The sequence below is a fragment of the Euprymna scolopes genome, chromosome 3 (genome assembly GCF_053919585.1).
Source record: "Euprymna scolopes isolate OS-2025 chromosome 3, ASM5391958v1, whole genome shotgun sequence".
Taxonomy (NCBI): domain Eukaryota; kingdom Metazoa; phylum Mollusca; class Cephalopoda; order Sepiida; family Sepiolidae; genus Euprymna; species Euprymna scolopes.
The window spans coordinates 14,519,714-14,537,213 of NC_136484.1; the positions used below are offsets into that span (position 1 = coordinate 14,519,714).

The 17,500-nt window shown below is 33.5% G+C and overlaps 2 protein-coding genes across 6 annotated transcripts in view; one reads left to right on the plus strand and one right to left on the minus strand.

The window, feature by feature from the left end:
* LOC145253192 (uncharacterized) overlaps nucleotides 1-11,091 on the minus strand; it is a 129,218-nt gene extending 118,127 nt beyond the window's left edge. Inside the window, exon 1 of the mRNA XM_080112914.1 lies at nucleotides 8,295-11,091. Within this exon, the coding sequence (XP_079969040.1) occupies nucleotides 8,295-9,609 (1,315 nt within the window). The 5' untranslated portion in view covers nucleotides 9,610-11,091. The remainder of the gene's footprint in view (nucleotides 1-8,294) is intronic.
* Nucleotides 1-17,500, plus strand: part of LOC145253208 (uncharacterized) — a 186,412-nt gene that overhangs the window by 100,361 nt on the left and 68,551 nt on the right. The window contains exon 1 of one of the 5 annotated variants that reach the window (XM_080112917.1): nucleotides 11,113-11,313. The exons of 2 other annotated variants lie outside the window; for them this stretch is intronic. Coding sequence is in view for 2 of the 3 variants with exons in the window: in XM_080112915.1 (XP_079969041.1) it covers nucleotides 11,237-11,313 (77 nt within the window). In the remaining variant the exon portion in view is untranslated. Of the gene's footprint in view, nucleotides 1-11,112; nucleotides 11,314-17,500 lie in introns of those variants that run through there. 2 more of the 5 variants (XM_080112915.1, XM_080112916.1) reach the window with 2 other exon arrangements.

A 17,500-nucleotide genomic window follows, 5' to 3' on the forward strand; every position in this document is an offset into this window, starting at 1 on the left:
TATATATATTCGTCTCGTTACACAAAAGTTGGAAAATAAAACGACGAAACGGTTTCAAGTATTTATATGAAAGCAGAAAGCAAATATAAAATTCGATCCGCTAACCGCAATCCTAAATGAATGAAACAAAATATTTTTTTACATTTACTATCCCAATAATAAGTTTACACTGTTTTCTGTTACTTCTCTACATTGGTTGTTAGGTTTTTCTGTTCTAAAACTTTTCAGCTGGAGACGTTTTCTTTGATATTATTTCATATGGATGTGAATATGAGTGTGAATAGTGGCGAAGAATAATATTTTGCTCTGTAATTTTCGACGAGTGCGGGAAGTGCCCGTGTACTTCATAATCTTTAATCATTTATTGATAGATGTTTTCTCAACAAACTTTAAAACTTTGACAAGATAATGACGATAACGGCAACGCAAATGGACACCTGTACCTACAATTGAGCGGGTTTTAAAATAAGCCGAATATCGACGCAAACATTTCATATATATGCGTCCCCATATACCGACCTGGAAACTTCTATGACTTGGCACTAATTCACTAGGAGAAATGATCCCCTAGTCTTCGTTAAGACGTGTATTTAGGTCTACTATATACTCTGCCCGTGGCAGTCATCTGCACCGACAGAGATTAGCAGTAATATCAAAAAGTGTGGCTGGTTCTACACAAAGACTTCGGCACTATTAAAAACAATCATCTGTGTGAATTTCTAAGCAACTTAATTAATGTGGCGGAAACTCATACACCGAAATGGACGGGAGGGCCCATCATATATATATATATGTATATATATATATATATATATATATATATATATATATATATACATATATTTTCTTGTGTATGTGTGATGATGAAGTTAAAATAATGAAGAAATAGACCATATTCAGTTGTCAAATAGACTAAAATACAGATAAAATAAGCAGCCTAAATATGGTCCATCTAGACTTCCGGTATACGTCAAGTTACTTTAGATTGGACCTGGAGGCTAACATATTGGGGATAACCGTCTTCTCTTGTCGCTTCTAATTTTGGTGCTCTATCCCTCCGTATTGTGTTTCTTCTATAAAGTGCGCCTTTCCCTCTTTTCGCAAGGACGTATTGCCTATCTTACAGTCAAGCAATATTGTTTACAAATTCCAATGTCTGTGTGATGCCGTCTATATAAGCAAGACTACACAATATCTTCAAGTTTGAATAGCCCAGCATGTACCTCTTTCCATCTGCGATAATTAGCCTACTTCCGGGGGTGCCTTGTTTGTGGAATCGGCTATTGGACAACACTTAGTAGATAAAAAAGGACTGTGGTTCTGCATTCTCTTTGGAATGTTTTTCTCTTTTGCGCAGTGGGTGCACTAAGTGTCTGTCCTCGTGGTGCTTTCAATCAGTTTTAACCTTCCTCCCTACTTTGTACAAGTAATGAAACATTCGGTTACAGTTGGAATTATTTTGGAGGACACATTCTGTTTAAATTTTTTTTTCGGTTCCTATCCGTTTCGCTTACAATAAGGTTGGTACAAAAATAATATTTTTTTTATATACAAAAAATTATTTTTGCACCAACCTTATAGTATTTCTTGTCTACAAAAATAGTTTTCTTTTCTTTCTTTTTAATATATATACTTGGAAAAGTTGTCTGACGAAAAGCGCTTCGGGTTTTATGCTTTTATTCTTTTAATCGACTTATTTTACCCAATTGTATATTTATGATATATAATTTTTTCTCTCTTTTCCATCGTTTTATTTTATCTGTATTTTGATCGATTCAATATCTGAATATGATCCATTTCTTCTTCTTTATATGTATATAACTTCTTGTCACAAATAATATACATTAGTTCATATGATGTATTAAAAAATGTGGGGGAGGGTCAGATTTGACTTTGCCTTTGGAATTAATTTATGATTATTTAAATAAATATATTTAAAATAAATTTATTTATAATTATTACGGCACCGTTTAGTCATTAATTTATTAGGACATTTTTTTCCAATAGCCAAGAAAACAAAAAAAATAAATATGCAAGAAATAAATGTTACCAAAGTATGGCGAGATATTAACGAAAAAAATGCAGTTTTGTGATAGAGCCTCATTAACTACTCAAAAATAAGACAAAAATACTGATAAAACCCCATCCAATAAATGTCACTAATCGTACGTACATGAAACTCAACGGATGCCACTGTACTTTTGCTTCGAAGTAAATAAACGCTTAAAAATAAGTTAAAACATGGAAAACTTATCTAGTAGGTAGAAAATTAACTATGCTCGGCTTTGGTAAAAATTATTGTATACCAAGTGTTTTTGTTTTTTTGTTTTTTATCTCGCTTTGTTTTACTGACTTTCATAAAACTGGTCAATTATTAACTGAACAAAATTGCTATAATCTAGTCATGGTAATTTTATTTCGTTTCTATTTAGAAAATTATTGGCGGTAAATAGATTTCAAAATCATATTATTCGGATTCTTCGGACTGTTGCTCTCATACGGAGTATCATTTTCACGTTTGAACGTAATCTCCGACCTTTTTCAGATGTATCTTGTCGAACTCGGGTATGTTTCTGTCAAACTCAGGAATCTGCACGAAATTTCAAACAGAACCCCTCACGGGGGTAGCATGCTCTCGTTCCGTCAGCCATGACTGTGTATAGGTCCTAAGTAATTAGCATTTGTATTTTTCTGCAGCCCACACTGAACCTTCAACCTTCAGCATAATATCACTTTAGAATTGATTTTTACAAGACCTCTAACCACTGCGTCATGGGTCCCCAAGTTCAATAAGATATAACTGAAGAAGCTTGGATCTTAAATCAACAGAAACGTTGTGAAAATAACACTCAAAATTAGAACAATAATCCGAAGAATCCAAATTATAAGAATAACCAATCATCATCACAAAAAGCCAGAAAAGTAATAGCTTTCCACATGTTTAATATATTTTATCTAACATGTCGGCATTTTTCATGTCCAAAAGCCGCGCGAGGATAATGGTTATCGAGATAAATGGAGTGTCGGTATAAGAATGAAGAATATTATTAAACGATTGAAAATGATGAACACAGCTTGATGACTTATGTGGATAGTTTATGAAAAGTATGTGTTAATAATATATTTGAGAACAATCGCGCTGTAGTCTAGATGAAAACAGTCTAGTGGTAATGGTGTTCCACGGGTGGGAAGTTATTATAAAAGAAAATACGTTTATAGAAATTCCGCTTGAACAAGGCAGATGGGAAAGGAAATAAGACAAAACCTACTCACATCTGAGAGAATCCTATAACTCTACAAGGCACCTATTCGCTCATGCATGGAGTATTGTTGCCACATCTTGGTTGGTGCATCTACCACAAACCTCTCTCTCTTGCAAACCCTGTCCCATCGCTGTAATGTTGCATCAGTGTGCCATTTTTTTACAAATTATTTTAATGGAATGTGCTCTTATGAACTGATTACACTTGTGCTCCCCCGACGTATATATCCCCGACAAACCCGCTTAGAAACAAAATCACACCCCTTCACTTTTGAGTCACTAAATGGCAGAAATATTTTTACTCTAATAGTTTCTTTCTTCGAACAGCTAGACTTTGGGGTTCCCTTCCTGCTACCGGCTGCACAAACATTACTGATATGCAAAAGTTTAAATGTAACGTAAATCAACATCTTGTTAATCTTAGGCATGGTCCCAATTTGTTCGAGTTTCGATATTCCTTGTTTACTGTGAAGGTGAGTAAAAAAAAGAAGAAGAAAAGACTTCCACATTGGTGTATACGTAAATATATTAGGTTTCATGCTGAAGTTTTGTTTGTTATCCTTCATAATATTTGATATAAAACTATAAATTTCTTCAAGAAACTACGTTAAAAGAATTTCCGCGTAAAATAATGTTGATAAAGAAAGAAAAAAAATGTTCGCATTCTGTGTAATAAAAGATTGTTGAAATACTTTCTACATTCCGTTAAAATTTCGAAAACTCACAAACCCATTCATACTTTATTACGTTTACAGAATACGAACCATACTATTTTTTTCGTGAGATATTTAAGGTGAATTCAAGATTTACGGTATCTTATTAAATTCTTAGTTGAAGGTATAGAAAACGCTTCCCTATGTTAAGAGTTGGTTTCTAAATAATAACTTTATTTTTTCAGCATGTTCCGTTTTCTACATAAGTTCATTCATGTTTATTTCCACAGAAGAAACCGAAATGCATATCACAGATTTAATCGATTAATAAAGAAAATATTACTGTATATGTCATGTACAAGGGATGAACAGAGGAATGACCACATAATTTTATTGATATAGAAATTTGCAATGTGACATAAATGTTCGCTGTGGCCTGATTTTGTCTAGATAACACTTGTGGAAAAGTTATTAATTTAAGTGAATATTGTTAAGGGTCCATGACAATGTTGGTACACTGAGCTAGTGTTGGGACGAGTAATGGGAATCGAGAATTGGAAAAGTTCGAACTTTTGGGTGTATTTCCGATGCCAAAAACGATTCTTTTAATTTTTTTTTTATATTTGATTTTTGTTTAATCTTCCACTGCTGGTAGTAATGATAAAATAGTAAATATTTATTATATTGATTTAAACTTCCTCCTTTTTACGTTTGAGAAAATATATGTACATTTTAGACGGTCTTTTTCTAGGGCAATCGAGACAAAATAACCATTTTATTATCAAATTTTTAGATATTCATAAAGAATCGGAATAGGTAATCGGAATTGGAAATTTAGTACTGATTTTGTAATTGTATCGAAATCGGGAAAAAACATTGGAATTGCCCCATCATTATTCGGAGCATGTTCTCCTCACCCGTGAATCTACGGAACAGAGAGCAACAGGTATGAACTGATGCTTTATAAACAAATGCTTTTATTTTTCTTGCAGAAAGTATCGAAATAATATTGTGAGATAGAACATCCTTACATACGCACCCACCCCCCACACACACACATATATTATACAGAATACTTAGAAATTCGGCGGCATGATTTCGAGTTATTTCTATATATTAAGATAAGTCCGTTTCTATGGCCTTTAAAACAAAAGACTGAACAACATTTTCTAGTGTAACCATCAAGCATGTGCACCGTACGTCAATGCGCTGTCATTTCTACATATCGGATATTTTCTTTAAGAGAGGACCACAGTTAATCATGGGTCTGGTGTTGCCGCATATAGAATCACAACTATGAAAATATTACAAAAAAACATATATTAAAGCCGTGTTACTGACATAAAATTTAAAAAAATTTAGATAAATGAAACAATATTAGTAATAAGGTATATAATTTCATGTATCTGCGATATTTTTTTTTACATAGGCATCACCACTTATCAAGGCGAAGAGGCCACTCGAGGATAAAGCTTAACGAGTGTACAGTAGAAATTGCACAATATAGTAATCGATAGTAATGGAAATTCAGTAAAAGTTATGATCCATTACCGAAAGTTATTCGGTAAAGTAATAGTTTATTATCAATTTCAGCATTTAATACAACAGTGTTTAATACAAAGTAGAGCATTTTAGTCTGACGAATTCATACGATGGTGAAACACGGAAACTAGTCATATATATTTTCATAACTTATTAGTATATACGTATGCGTGTGTGTACATGTGTGCCTTTATGCACAAACATTTTGACAACATATATGCCTATATGTTTCGGCTAGGATCTAGCCTCATAGAGTTGCAACTGACGACAGTACAACATACGTTTATGTATATTTTCGTATGGGGTGACTAAATATTAAGAAGATAAAGAGAAAATAAAATGTCAAAGCAAATGAAATTTAAAAGTAGCAAAATAAAGAAAGAAAAGTTGGAGAAATTTTCCTTTCAGACACGCACACACACACACGCGTGTGGGGGGCGGGGAGAAAAATGTTCTCCAACTGTTTTCTTTATTTCTTTACTAGTATTTCAGCCCGGCGTTGCCCGGGTGTTTGGAGATGTATGTTGAGTAAAAAAAAAAAAAAAAAAAAAAAAAAAAGAAACGGTCAATACTTTAAACTGTGACCCTATTATGACCCCTTAACATTTATTGTTTTGGGGGTTAAATCAAGTTATTAAGTTAGATTCATGTCCAGGGAACCTATCTAAAATTTCAAATGTTTAGACCCAAAATTGACGGAGGAGTTTGGTAGAGTTCTTAAAGGTCAAATCGTTTAACTAACCCTTTAACAGCCAAATTTATGGCCGAAAACGGATTACAAAGATTTTCCCAAATCTCAGTAACCTGCATCTCAAATTTCGAGTCTGTAGACTGAAAATTGACAGAGTTATTGCATAGGAAAATGTACACAGACACAAACGCAGAGATACGTTCACTTTTATAGATATATAGATCACGCGCACACACACACACACACACACACACACACACACGAATAAAGAAATAAAGATTGTGTAGGTATGTGTGTGTGTGTAAGGGGAAAAGTTCTCTAACTGTTTGTTTGTTTGGTTTTTTTTTTCAAGGAACATATCTGTTACTGATGAGTTGTTTCCCGAATTTCCGCTATTCAACGAAAAACGTCTAAGATACTGACTGATCAAAAATACAATGCAGGTGAAATAAATATTTCTTGAGATATATTACACTATTTTTAAAATATAATTATCCACTGACACGTGTTTCGTCGTCTACGACTCATCAGAGTGGCTTACTCTAGCGAGATTCGAAATCGGGACCCCACGGTAATGAGCCTGACCCCTTTATCCGCTGGTCGATTCCGCCGACTGTTTGGATATATCGCGATTTATTTAGATGTTATTTGTTTGTTTTTTTTGCGATACGTTTTGAATGAATGCAATTATTTACGAAAGTGCATTTTTACCTAAATGCGAGTTGGGAATAATTTTCCCTTTAACTAATTTGGTACCCCCACATGAGGAGCGGTATATATATATATATATATATATATATATATATATATATATATATACCGCTCCCCATGTGGGGGTACCAAATTGGTTAGAGGGAAAATTATTCCCAACTCGCATTAAGATAAAAATTCACTTTCGTAAATAATTGCATTCATTCAAAACGTATCGCAAAAACAAAAACAGATAACACACACACACACACACACATATATATATATATATATATATATATTCTTTTAAACTTAAAAACTATATACATTTTTCTTTTCTAGTCCTTCAGTGGACAATTGTTTTTCCAGAAAATCATTTAATCTCTTGCAATCGCTGAATCAACTTGCTTTCTCGAACTCACAATAGTCCTAATTTTCAGAAACCAAATGTTTAGAACGAAACCATTTAATTAAAATATCGTGATTCTGATTTTGAGTGATTTTTTTCTTAATTTTGTTTAAACAACACAAATTATTTATCACTTTCACTGTCTGTCCCTTCTCTAATTAGAGAAAATGCTGAAAAGACGGATAATAATGCACTTACTGATCCGCGCTATTTTTTAAATCATATTTCCAAGTTTAATTAAAGTTTTACGATATGTTTTTTATTCAATTGTAAGTTTAAAGTACAGAATATGTACAAAACACCCTCCCCTCCGCATGTTAAGAATGGCTTTTTAAATAATAACGTTATTATTTAAGCACGGATCAATAAGTGCATGAGTACTCGGATAATATTAGGGAATTTTTAGATGATGGTTCATAATTTGGATTATTGATTGTTTGTTCTTTGTTTTGTGTTATTCAGACTATTGTTCACATATTGGATGTTTCGGCCGATGTAACCTCCGGCCTGTTTTATAAGTGCGTCTTGTCGTAGTTGGGAATCTTTATGACGAACTCGGCAAAATGTTTCGCTCGAACTTTCCTATAGATTCCAGAGTTCGACGGGATGCACCTGAGAAAGTCGAAAGCAATATCGGCCGACACGTTTTGCGAATAAACATGGAACATGAATATTGTAGTCCAAAGAATCCAAACGAGACGGAATAATATTTCGTCAATAACTCTGCCTTTAGAAAGGCGTGAATCGCCCACATTTTAACAATATGGTACCAAGCGCGCGCGCACACACACACACACACACACACACACACACATACGCACACACACACACACACACAAAACACGGTGTAGGACAGTTGATAACTATCGGATACATATATTTATATAGTCGTACATTTTAATTTCACACAGGACATTTAATTAAGTTTTGTTAAGTATATTTTTTTTAAGTTATAAAAAGTTAGAGAAACTTATACGAATTAATTTGTAGCATTTATCGTGTCAACACCCCATGCCATTCTTGTTGAATTCTGTATTCATGACTTACCTAGCATTTTACTCAAATCCGCATTGTGTACATCAGGGTTTTCGTCAGCAAGTTTCTTCCGTTCTTTCTTGGCCCACACCATAAAGGCATTCATGGGTCGTGGAGTGTGCGAATGTTCGGCGCGACGACCTCGGGTACCCGTGGGTACTGAGTAGGGTTTATTCGTACTACTACCGGCAGAGCTCGACGACACGGCCCCTCCCTGCGAACCGTTGGCTGAGCCGACCGACACCGGGCCTGGGGCGCTAGTAAACTCCGCTGAAGCCATCCAGGTACGTTCCGAGTTGTTTGTCATCTGATGGGATCCCGAGGTTGAGACGAGTCCTTGCATCATCCACTCGGATGAGTGGTGAGGCTGTGGGGGAGGTTGGTGATGATGGGATGGGTGATGCGGGGGTGTTGTGTTTGTGTTGTTTAGTTGGAGAGAGCGTTGTTGTTGTTGGTGATGATGATGATGATGATGGTGTTGTTGCGATTGCGGGGGTGGTTGAGAAAGATGCAGTTGCGGGGGCGGCGGGGGTTGCGATGCGTGCATCACTCTCGTTTGTGAGAGCGACATGGGTAACTGTGAAGTTTGGTGGTGTTGCTGGTTGTCAATGGTTGTCGCTTGTGCCGAGGGCAAAGACGAAGCCCCAACTAAACTCAAGTTTGTCAATATGGGGGGACTACTGGTTAGGTTATATCTCTGTTGGGAGTGATGCTGGGGTTGTTGCCGGTATGGCGACTGTTGTTGTTGTTGTTGTTGTTGTTGGGGGTACCCGACAAAATGCGGGCCTGATGTTGGGCCTAAATGCCCGTTCTCCGTTCGCACGATGTTATGGCCAAAATTCAAACCAACAACACTGCTGCTAATACTGCCACTACTACTACTACTACTACTACTACTACTGACAAGGCCACCGCTGTGTATACCACTATTATTACTAGTGGTAGTAGTAGTAGTAGTAGAAATAGTACCGCTGTTGTTAATATTATTATGAGTCGAGAAACCACTGGCCCTGCTGATAGGAGAAATGAAACTGTTTCCAGTCGACGGCGAAGTATTGTATGTTATGACGGCTGACGTGCAAGCACTCGTTTCAGTAGGCGGCGCTATTTTGGCGGAAGGGGCGTTGCTATTGTCGGGGGAGGCGGACGATATCGAAGATGGCGGCGAAGATGTTATGGTTGGAGTCTGCCCGGCTGATTCTGGTGAACTCAGCTGCTTTTGATGTTGTTGTTGTTGCGGAGCTGGTTGTTGTTGTTGTTGTTGTAAGCCATTTTTAGGCTTGGAAATTTCAAGGGAAGAACTTAATGCCGAACATTTCATCATCATATTTGTTTTTGAGTATATATATATATATAAATATATATATACTTTTAAGAAAATATTTCAAATTAAATATAAATGGTATCCCTTAACTTTATATCTGTTTTAATTGTTTAAACTCCAATATCATTATATTAAGTCTATATATTTTTTAATTTACTTGCGTACATATATTTCGTCATTTTCAATGCTTCTCTTTTTGTTTTTTTGTTTTTTGTTTTTTTTGTTTGTGTGTGTGTGTGTGTGTGTGTGGTAAGTAAAAATCGAACAATAACAAACTAAACAAAATACTAACAAAAACAACCACGGTTAAGAGAAAATTAGAGTTTATATAGCATTAGGTTTCTGTCATGTTTAAATTAAAAATATGTTTTTCATTTTTCTGCGTATTTTTTTTTTCTTTTTACATATCTGTGTGAATTCATACATATATGAATAGATGAAAAGGGAAAGAAAATAAGCGTATACGACACCAGGGTAGAATGTGCTAACAACCTTAACAAGGATATTAATATACACCCGTTCCGTTTGCTTACTGCATTCTTAAAAAAAAAAATCTGAACTTTTTTCTTTTTTTTGGTTACACAGAAACAGGAAAGTGAAGAGAGGGGTGCTAGTGGTGCTCAAACACCTACCCCTTTTGCTCCTTTTCTAAAAATGCCCCTTTCAGAGAAAGGTATTATAGGACTATGAACCAGAACCACCGTTACTATATTTTGGCCGTTTTCTTAACAGGGGTCCTTGCCCTGGAATAGTTCTCTGCGCGACGCGTCACTGCTCAGAATTTTATATATTTGGAACTTGGAACCTTAAAATATATAAAATGCCATTAAAAACTGTATGTTATTATATTTTTTTATTTTTTAATTTTTTGGTAAAACATTCAAGATGTGTGTGTGTGTGTGTGTGTGTGTGTGTGTGTGTGTGACTTGTATGTTTGTTACTTAGCCCCCAGTATAAGTTGTAGTTTTAGTATAAATAGTAATAGAAACAACCAAATGTTTGCAACGTGAACTTTTGAACACAAGGAATCGCCAACTGCAACAAACACCTGTTGATATAAAACGAAAGCGTCCCTACTGTGAACGTATTTGTTTTTGTTGTTATTGTTGTTGTTTTGTTTTTTTGGTTTGTTTTTTTAAGCAGTTTTTTTTTTTAATTGCTTACACGTGCAACAAGTCTCCGCCGACAGCAAAAAAAAAATAAAATAAAAAGCAAATAACGTGTGGATGCCAAATAAAAGTCCCTCTCTTCCTTTGTATTCCTTCCTTTTGCATACAAACGTTTTTTCAGGGGTAAATGACAAGTCCAAATATTAAAGAATTCAACGTTTATAAAAATTCTTTTTACATTTTAGGGTCCAAGTAAAAATTTATCGACTATTTTTGTCGAGCGTCAAGCACATTATAACGGGCAGAATAAAAACACAACAGGAAACTAGACGAAGAATTATATAGTCGTTCTCGATAGTACAACGGTGAGCGTTGATTGGTTGATCGCTTCATGATGTCACCAGTGAGTAGTCACATGACCAAAGGAGTTCAATTTTTAGTGCTAAAGTTACAAACACGTAATGTGTTTGCCACTTTCAAATTATTTCATATATATGTATATATTTTAATTATTATTTTGTATGGATAAATACAGTTATACACACATACGTACACTCGTACGCACGTGTTCACCTACATACATAGAGAACGAGAGGGGGTAAGTTATTGCTGTGGTACATAGCTAGATTTAATTCCTTTCTTGGTGGTATAAATGATATTTATTTCCTTTTTATTTTAAGGAATAGTATTTTTACGATTGCAAGTATATAATTACGAGGCTTGCTTTATTTTTGGAGAAGGTCATGCATACAATCGGCGTCAGATTGCATCATAATATAATTTAAAACCGACTACACAAGGGAATTCCTTAAAATGCATTAGAACGGTTAGAAGTATTGAGAATTGTTTATAAAAAAGGGTCTTAGCGTATTACAATGGCCTAAGAGGAAGAATCGGTGTTGCCCGGAATTGAAAAAGTATCCTATCTCATTTTGTCCAAACCTTGAAACGCCATTCTATCTTTATTATTGTTTTTTTTTTTTTATTAAATAATAATAAAGTAATAATTTAATTGTATAAATTTAATTTCTCTAGTGTTGCTAAAGGCTGTATGTATGGAGCTTTAAGGAGAATGAGATTAACTTAAATAAATGGCGGTAAATGTGTAGTATCCCCCCCCCACGGAGATACATCGAAAGATTCCTGAGGAATGGCGAGAACCCCTATGCGCTCATATTCAGGCCTCTTATTAACGATTACATTTTTTTTTTGTACTTATTCCTACCGATCCCTTACGTTCAGTCTCATGAGCAATTGATATCGCCTGTAAAGGTAGCTGCACTCGAAATTCTAAGGCAAGGGTTGCGCAAGCATGAACCACACCTATCCTCAATCAGCACTACTTTTTGTCCAGTGGCATGGGGCACAGATAGACGACGGGAAACAATGTGCGCGTGTGTGTGTGCGTGTATATATATATATATATATATATATATATATATATATATATATATATATATATACGCTCACACACATATATGTATATATATATATATTTATATATATACGCTCACACACATATATGTATATAGGTGTATATATATATATATATATATATATATATATATATCACCTGAAATTCACAAATGGTCACCCATTTTGGTACTGAACCGGCCCAACGTTGCTAATTCCTATAATTTTGATTAATACAAATAAAGTAAAAGTATTTATTTTTGATAATGTGAAGAGCAAACACGGAACCCACAATAATGTTTGTACTGCATTTGATAAAATTTAAATACCTTTATGGCAATAGTGTTGTTATGGTGGTATCTTCAAAATCTTTTGTGAAAGCATTAAAATGATGGAAACTTTAGATATACAATTTGTACTTAACTACTTCGTTGTGTTAAAAAAAAAATTTTTTTCTGTAATTTTTAATCAAATGCTGTTGTTAATAGCGTTTCGGAATATAGGCCGCGTCCATATTCACCTTTGTTTTCGACAAAGAAGTTTAAATTGCTATAGAATAGTTTTCTTTGAAGACAATTCAATTAAAATAGAAACGTTTTGTTTTGGATATACTTACATTTAATCAATATAGTAAATGTTTCAACATTTTTTATTCTTCTGTTTTGTGGGTGTTTCTGTGTTTACGGCATATCACACCTTTTTGCGAATATATTTTACCAAAACAAAACATCTATGACAATAACTGTTTGGTTATTTTTTTTATTATTTATTATTATTTTTTTTAGCGTGTATTTGTTCAATTTATTTATACATATTTTCTTATTTCAGGCTGAGAACCGGTTGCTCCACAATATAAATTATCAATACGATATGAATATAACTATTCATATATATGTATGTTTGTGTAGGGGGGGGGGCATATACGCATCCGAATCCGTGAAGAAAAACGAAATGATTTTTAAATTTTAAGCAGGTTCTCACGGGTCTAATGGTAATTAGAAGTTTTGTCACAAAAAATAGCCGAAAAAACATTTTTTGTTAAGGTTTTTTTTCTTCTTTTTTTCTGAAACTCAAACTATTTATGGTCTCTCATAAAATAGAGATTTGCTGAAGAAAAAAGCGATTCTCTATTCAAATGTACGATATTTATGAATAATTGTAACGCTGTTGTATCAAAGACGTTAATCGAATGAAAGTCCTGTGTTTATAAAATAGTGCTCAGTTACAAGTAGAGCCGTAGTATTGTATACTTTTGTTTGTTAGTTGGTTGGTTGTTTTTGTTTTACGGCATATCAACCCTTTTCGGGTTATTTAATGCCGAATCCAAAGATTTTGAAGAAAACATTTTTTGATGGAATATATTTGTTGTTTTCACGTCGGTTTCTATTTAACCCATAGTTGAGGCCCTAACAGGTACTACTACTCCGGGTCAGAGTGGACCTGGGAGCAATGGTAATTAAAGGGTGGCTCCACACTCCCCAAAGCCTACAAGCTGGGGCCTCACCACTGGATATAGTTTAAGGTCATATCCAGGGCCCCCATTGAGGGACTTTTACCCTCTACAGGGGTGCAGTCGGCGTATTCCAATGCCCCACCGACAGGGCCAACTTTTGTTTGTATTATTTGGACTTATTGTTTAACAATCGGAGAGAGAGAGGGGGGGTAGAGAGAGAGATTAGCGATGTGATGCTGCATTTCAAGAGAAATCACAGCAAAAACATGTATACACATACGTAATTAATAACGTTCGTATAAATAAAAAGATTATACTATATATATACACACACATTTAATATATATATATATATATATATATATATATATATATATATATATATATATATATATATATATATATATATATATATATATTAGTGGCCTGGAGAGGCCAAAGGGGAGATAACAAGACAAAAAATCTAAGCAAGATTCATCCCGAAGCAGCAAAGCTAAAGCTGGCTTTCCAGGACATTATAAATACAAGTGCAGGAAAATTTGAGCATATTTTATTGGTTTGAAAATATAGGCTCATTTTTACTAATTGTCATAAAATTTTAAGCATAGAATAGTATTATAATCTTCAAAAAGCTTGCAAATTTTCATGTAGTTTCGTCGGATATGAGTATTTCAATATTCAATTAGGCTATATATATATATATATATATATATATATATATATATATATATATATATATATATCTGAGAGAGAGACAGGGAGAGGGAGAGATACCACCTTTTTGAGCATTTTATAAGTTCCAAATTAGAATTTTACAATTGAAGGCCTGTTGGAAATCTAATGACCTGAACTGTGTACTAAATAATCATTTAGGTCGAACATTAAGTGGGTCATCCATAATCCAGACCGTAATTTCCGCACTTTTTACTGCGTATAGGCGACTGATGCGAACAGAGACCTAACAAAATTAATCACGCAGAATAAGAGCAACATAATATTTTACATGTTTCATGTGAAAAATTATGTTTAAAAAGAGATATGATATTGCTTGGTACATGTTATCGTCATAAAAAAACGTACTTTAAGCATCAGAACTGTTAAATATCTATTTGAATTATTTTCCACGTCGGCAGTTTTTCACCTGCATCTGTTTACTTGCCTCCCCAAGAGAGCTGTTAGACATAAAGTCGGTTTTTAAAGTAGGGAAAACCCAGCTCCCCAATAGGAGCACTTTGTATGAGGACAAAAATATAAATTTCCTCAGTCTTGAAAATTTCTCGTCACTTGTATACATTTTAACTTCATTGGTTTTCATTTTCGAAGAGTTTGATTTGTGCGAAGGGGAGACAGTCGCGAAATGTACGGAACTTCTACGAAAGTTTTAGGAGTATCATAAAAAGTATAGTATGATAGTGACACAAACCGAATGCATTAACGGAGCATTTATTGAATCAAATACATTTTCGAAACGGATCTTTTTTCTAAGTTTCATAATAAATTAAAATTTCGAAATAGCTTGAAACATCAGAAAGTATATTTCTAAATGATAATATACATTTTCAGAGTTAACTTTGTGAAGGCAACCACTTGTCACGAACTTATCAATGAACAATTTATTAATGAAAACCAAAGATAGCTAAAATGCACAAGTTTCTTTCTCATTGATCGAGAACGAAACGATTAAGTGTAGTATCCGAAATAGCCAGGAGAATACAAAATATAACGAATAATCATTGGGAACTGACGTTGGGTTACTAGAAAGAATATTAAGAGAGTACATCTTCGTAAAAATTGACAGAAAAGTAAGATGCTTCGCACGAGTTCACACTAATATGGATATTACCAGAAAATAATGCTTAAATCAAATAAAAATAGAAAAAAAAGATAGAAATAAAACGTCTTAAACTGTAAAGTAAAGGAAAAACGTAGCTATTAATATACAAAAAAAGTAATAAGGAAAATGTGTCATTATAAAAGTAGAGTGAAAAAATGTGTGTATATATATGTGTGTGTGTGTGTGTGTGTGTGTGTGTGTGTGTGTGTGTGTGTGTATTTTGGGAGCAAGTCATTAGTCAAGCACATCTGATTGAACACGACAGAGTTATTCTTTTTTCCGATCTTTTCCATTTGCCGAGCGGTCTTTTTAATTTCAGTAGGCATATTATATATAATGACACCCAAAAGTTGTTGTTCGTCATATTTTCCTCAAACGCTTTCTATCGGTGCAACTATTTAATAAGAAAAACGAAATTTTAAAAAATAAAATAAAATAATAATACTTCGCTTCCACCGTCCATGCACCCATCTTATAGCCAATTAAAAAAAATTATAAATACACTAAGCCTCAAAGAAAAGAAAACAAAACAACAGCAATCGGTCCTGATGATAAGCGGGTGCACCAATAGAAAGCCCTTTAGAAGAATATGGTCGAATAACAACTGTTGGACATCGTTTTATATAATATGCCTGCTAAAGTTTAAAAGACTGCTCGGCAAATGTAAAAGATATCCAAGAAGTGTGGAAAAAGTATTCAACCAGACGTGAATATATATATATATACACATATATATATATATATATATATATATATTTCTGAGGAAATATATTTTTCTTATTATATATGAATCCTTATTTAAGAAGCTCAATATAATTACAGAGCAATATTACAGAGCAATATAGAAAATAAATGACAAAAAGTTATATTCCAAAATTCAGATGTTGACCATCTTATAATTTATTCCTTTAATTGAGTTTACTTATACTGTCAAGAATTGTATAAGTTAAATGAATTAAAGGAATAAATTATAAGATGGTCAACATCATGAATTTTGGAATATAACGTCATATATATATATAGTCTTTGAAGTTTTTAACCTTTAAAACTATACAAAAAAAATGTTTTTATCATTCGTTAGAAAACCATCTAGTCAGTAAGTCATTTATATATATATATATATATATATATATATATATATATATATATATATATATATATATATATATATATATATATATATATATATATATATAGTAAATGCATATTATTCATTATAGAGTGCAGGATATGCAGTTAGATATAAAAATGTGTAGTTCCTTTCTGTTTTATACGGGATAAGTCTTTTTACGATCTCCCTCTAGGCTTATATATATATATATATATATATATATATATATATATAGTAGAACCCCGGCATACTTTGGCCCTAAGATACGTTTTTTTCAGGTTCCGTTACGTTATTTGATTATGGCCTTTTGGTCAAGATCAAAGTGTAGTATCTGTTCCGGCAGATACTGCACTTCAGATAATTTGTACCAGTCAATGGAGGGGAAACCCTCTATACTGGGACAATTATTATTTTTGGTAACCAGAGTGACCCCTTTTAGGGGAGCTGGTTTTTACCTCACATTAAAAACGGCCTTGTGCCTAATTTGCTCAGTGGGGGAGCAAATAAATACCATCTGTTCTTCAGATGCTGCACTTCCATTTCTTGTTCTCTTTCGGTGGAGGAGAAATCCTTCACGACTGAGACAATTTTTATTTTTGTACCTTTTCTCCACGTTAAAAAACGACCCTGGTGTCTAACTCTCTCCCGTGGGGAGGCATAGTAAATAGGTACTGTATTATGTAACTAATATTTAATGCCGTATCCCGAAGTTCTACTATGTAAATACACACATATATATATATATAAGATGACTTACTTTTATACACGTATTAATTATTAATTAATAATTAATAAATAATATTTAAATAAAATTTAAAAAAAAATAATATTTATATGTGGGCGAAGAAAAATCTAAAACAAAGGGCAAATAACTCCTTTCTCATAATAAAAACGCTCAGGCAGTGAAAAAAAAAATTATTAAAAAATAAATAAAAATTCAACAATCTTACATATATATATATATATATATATAT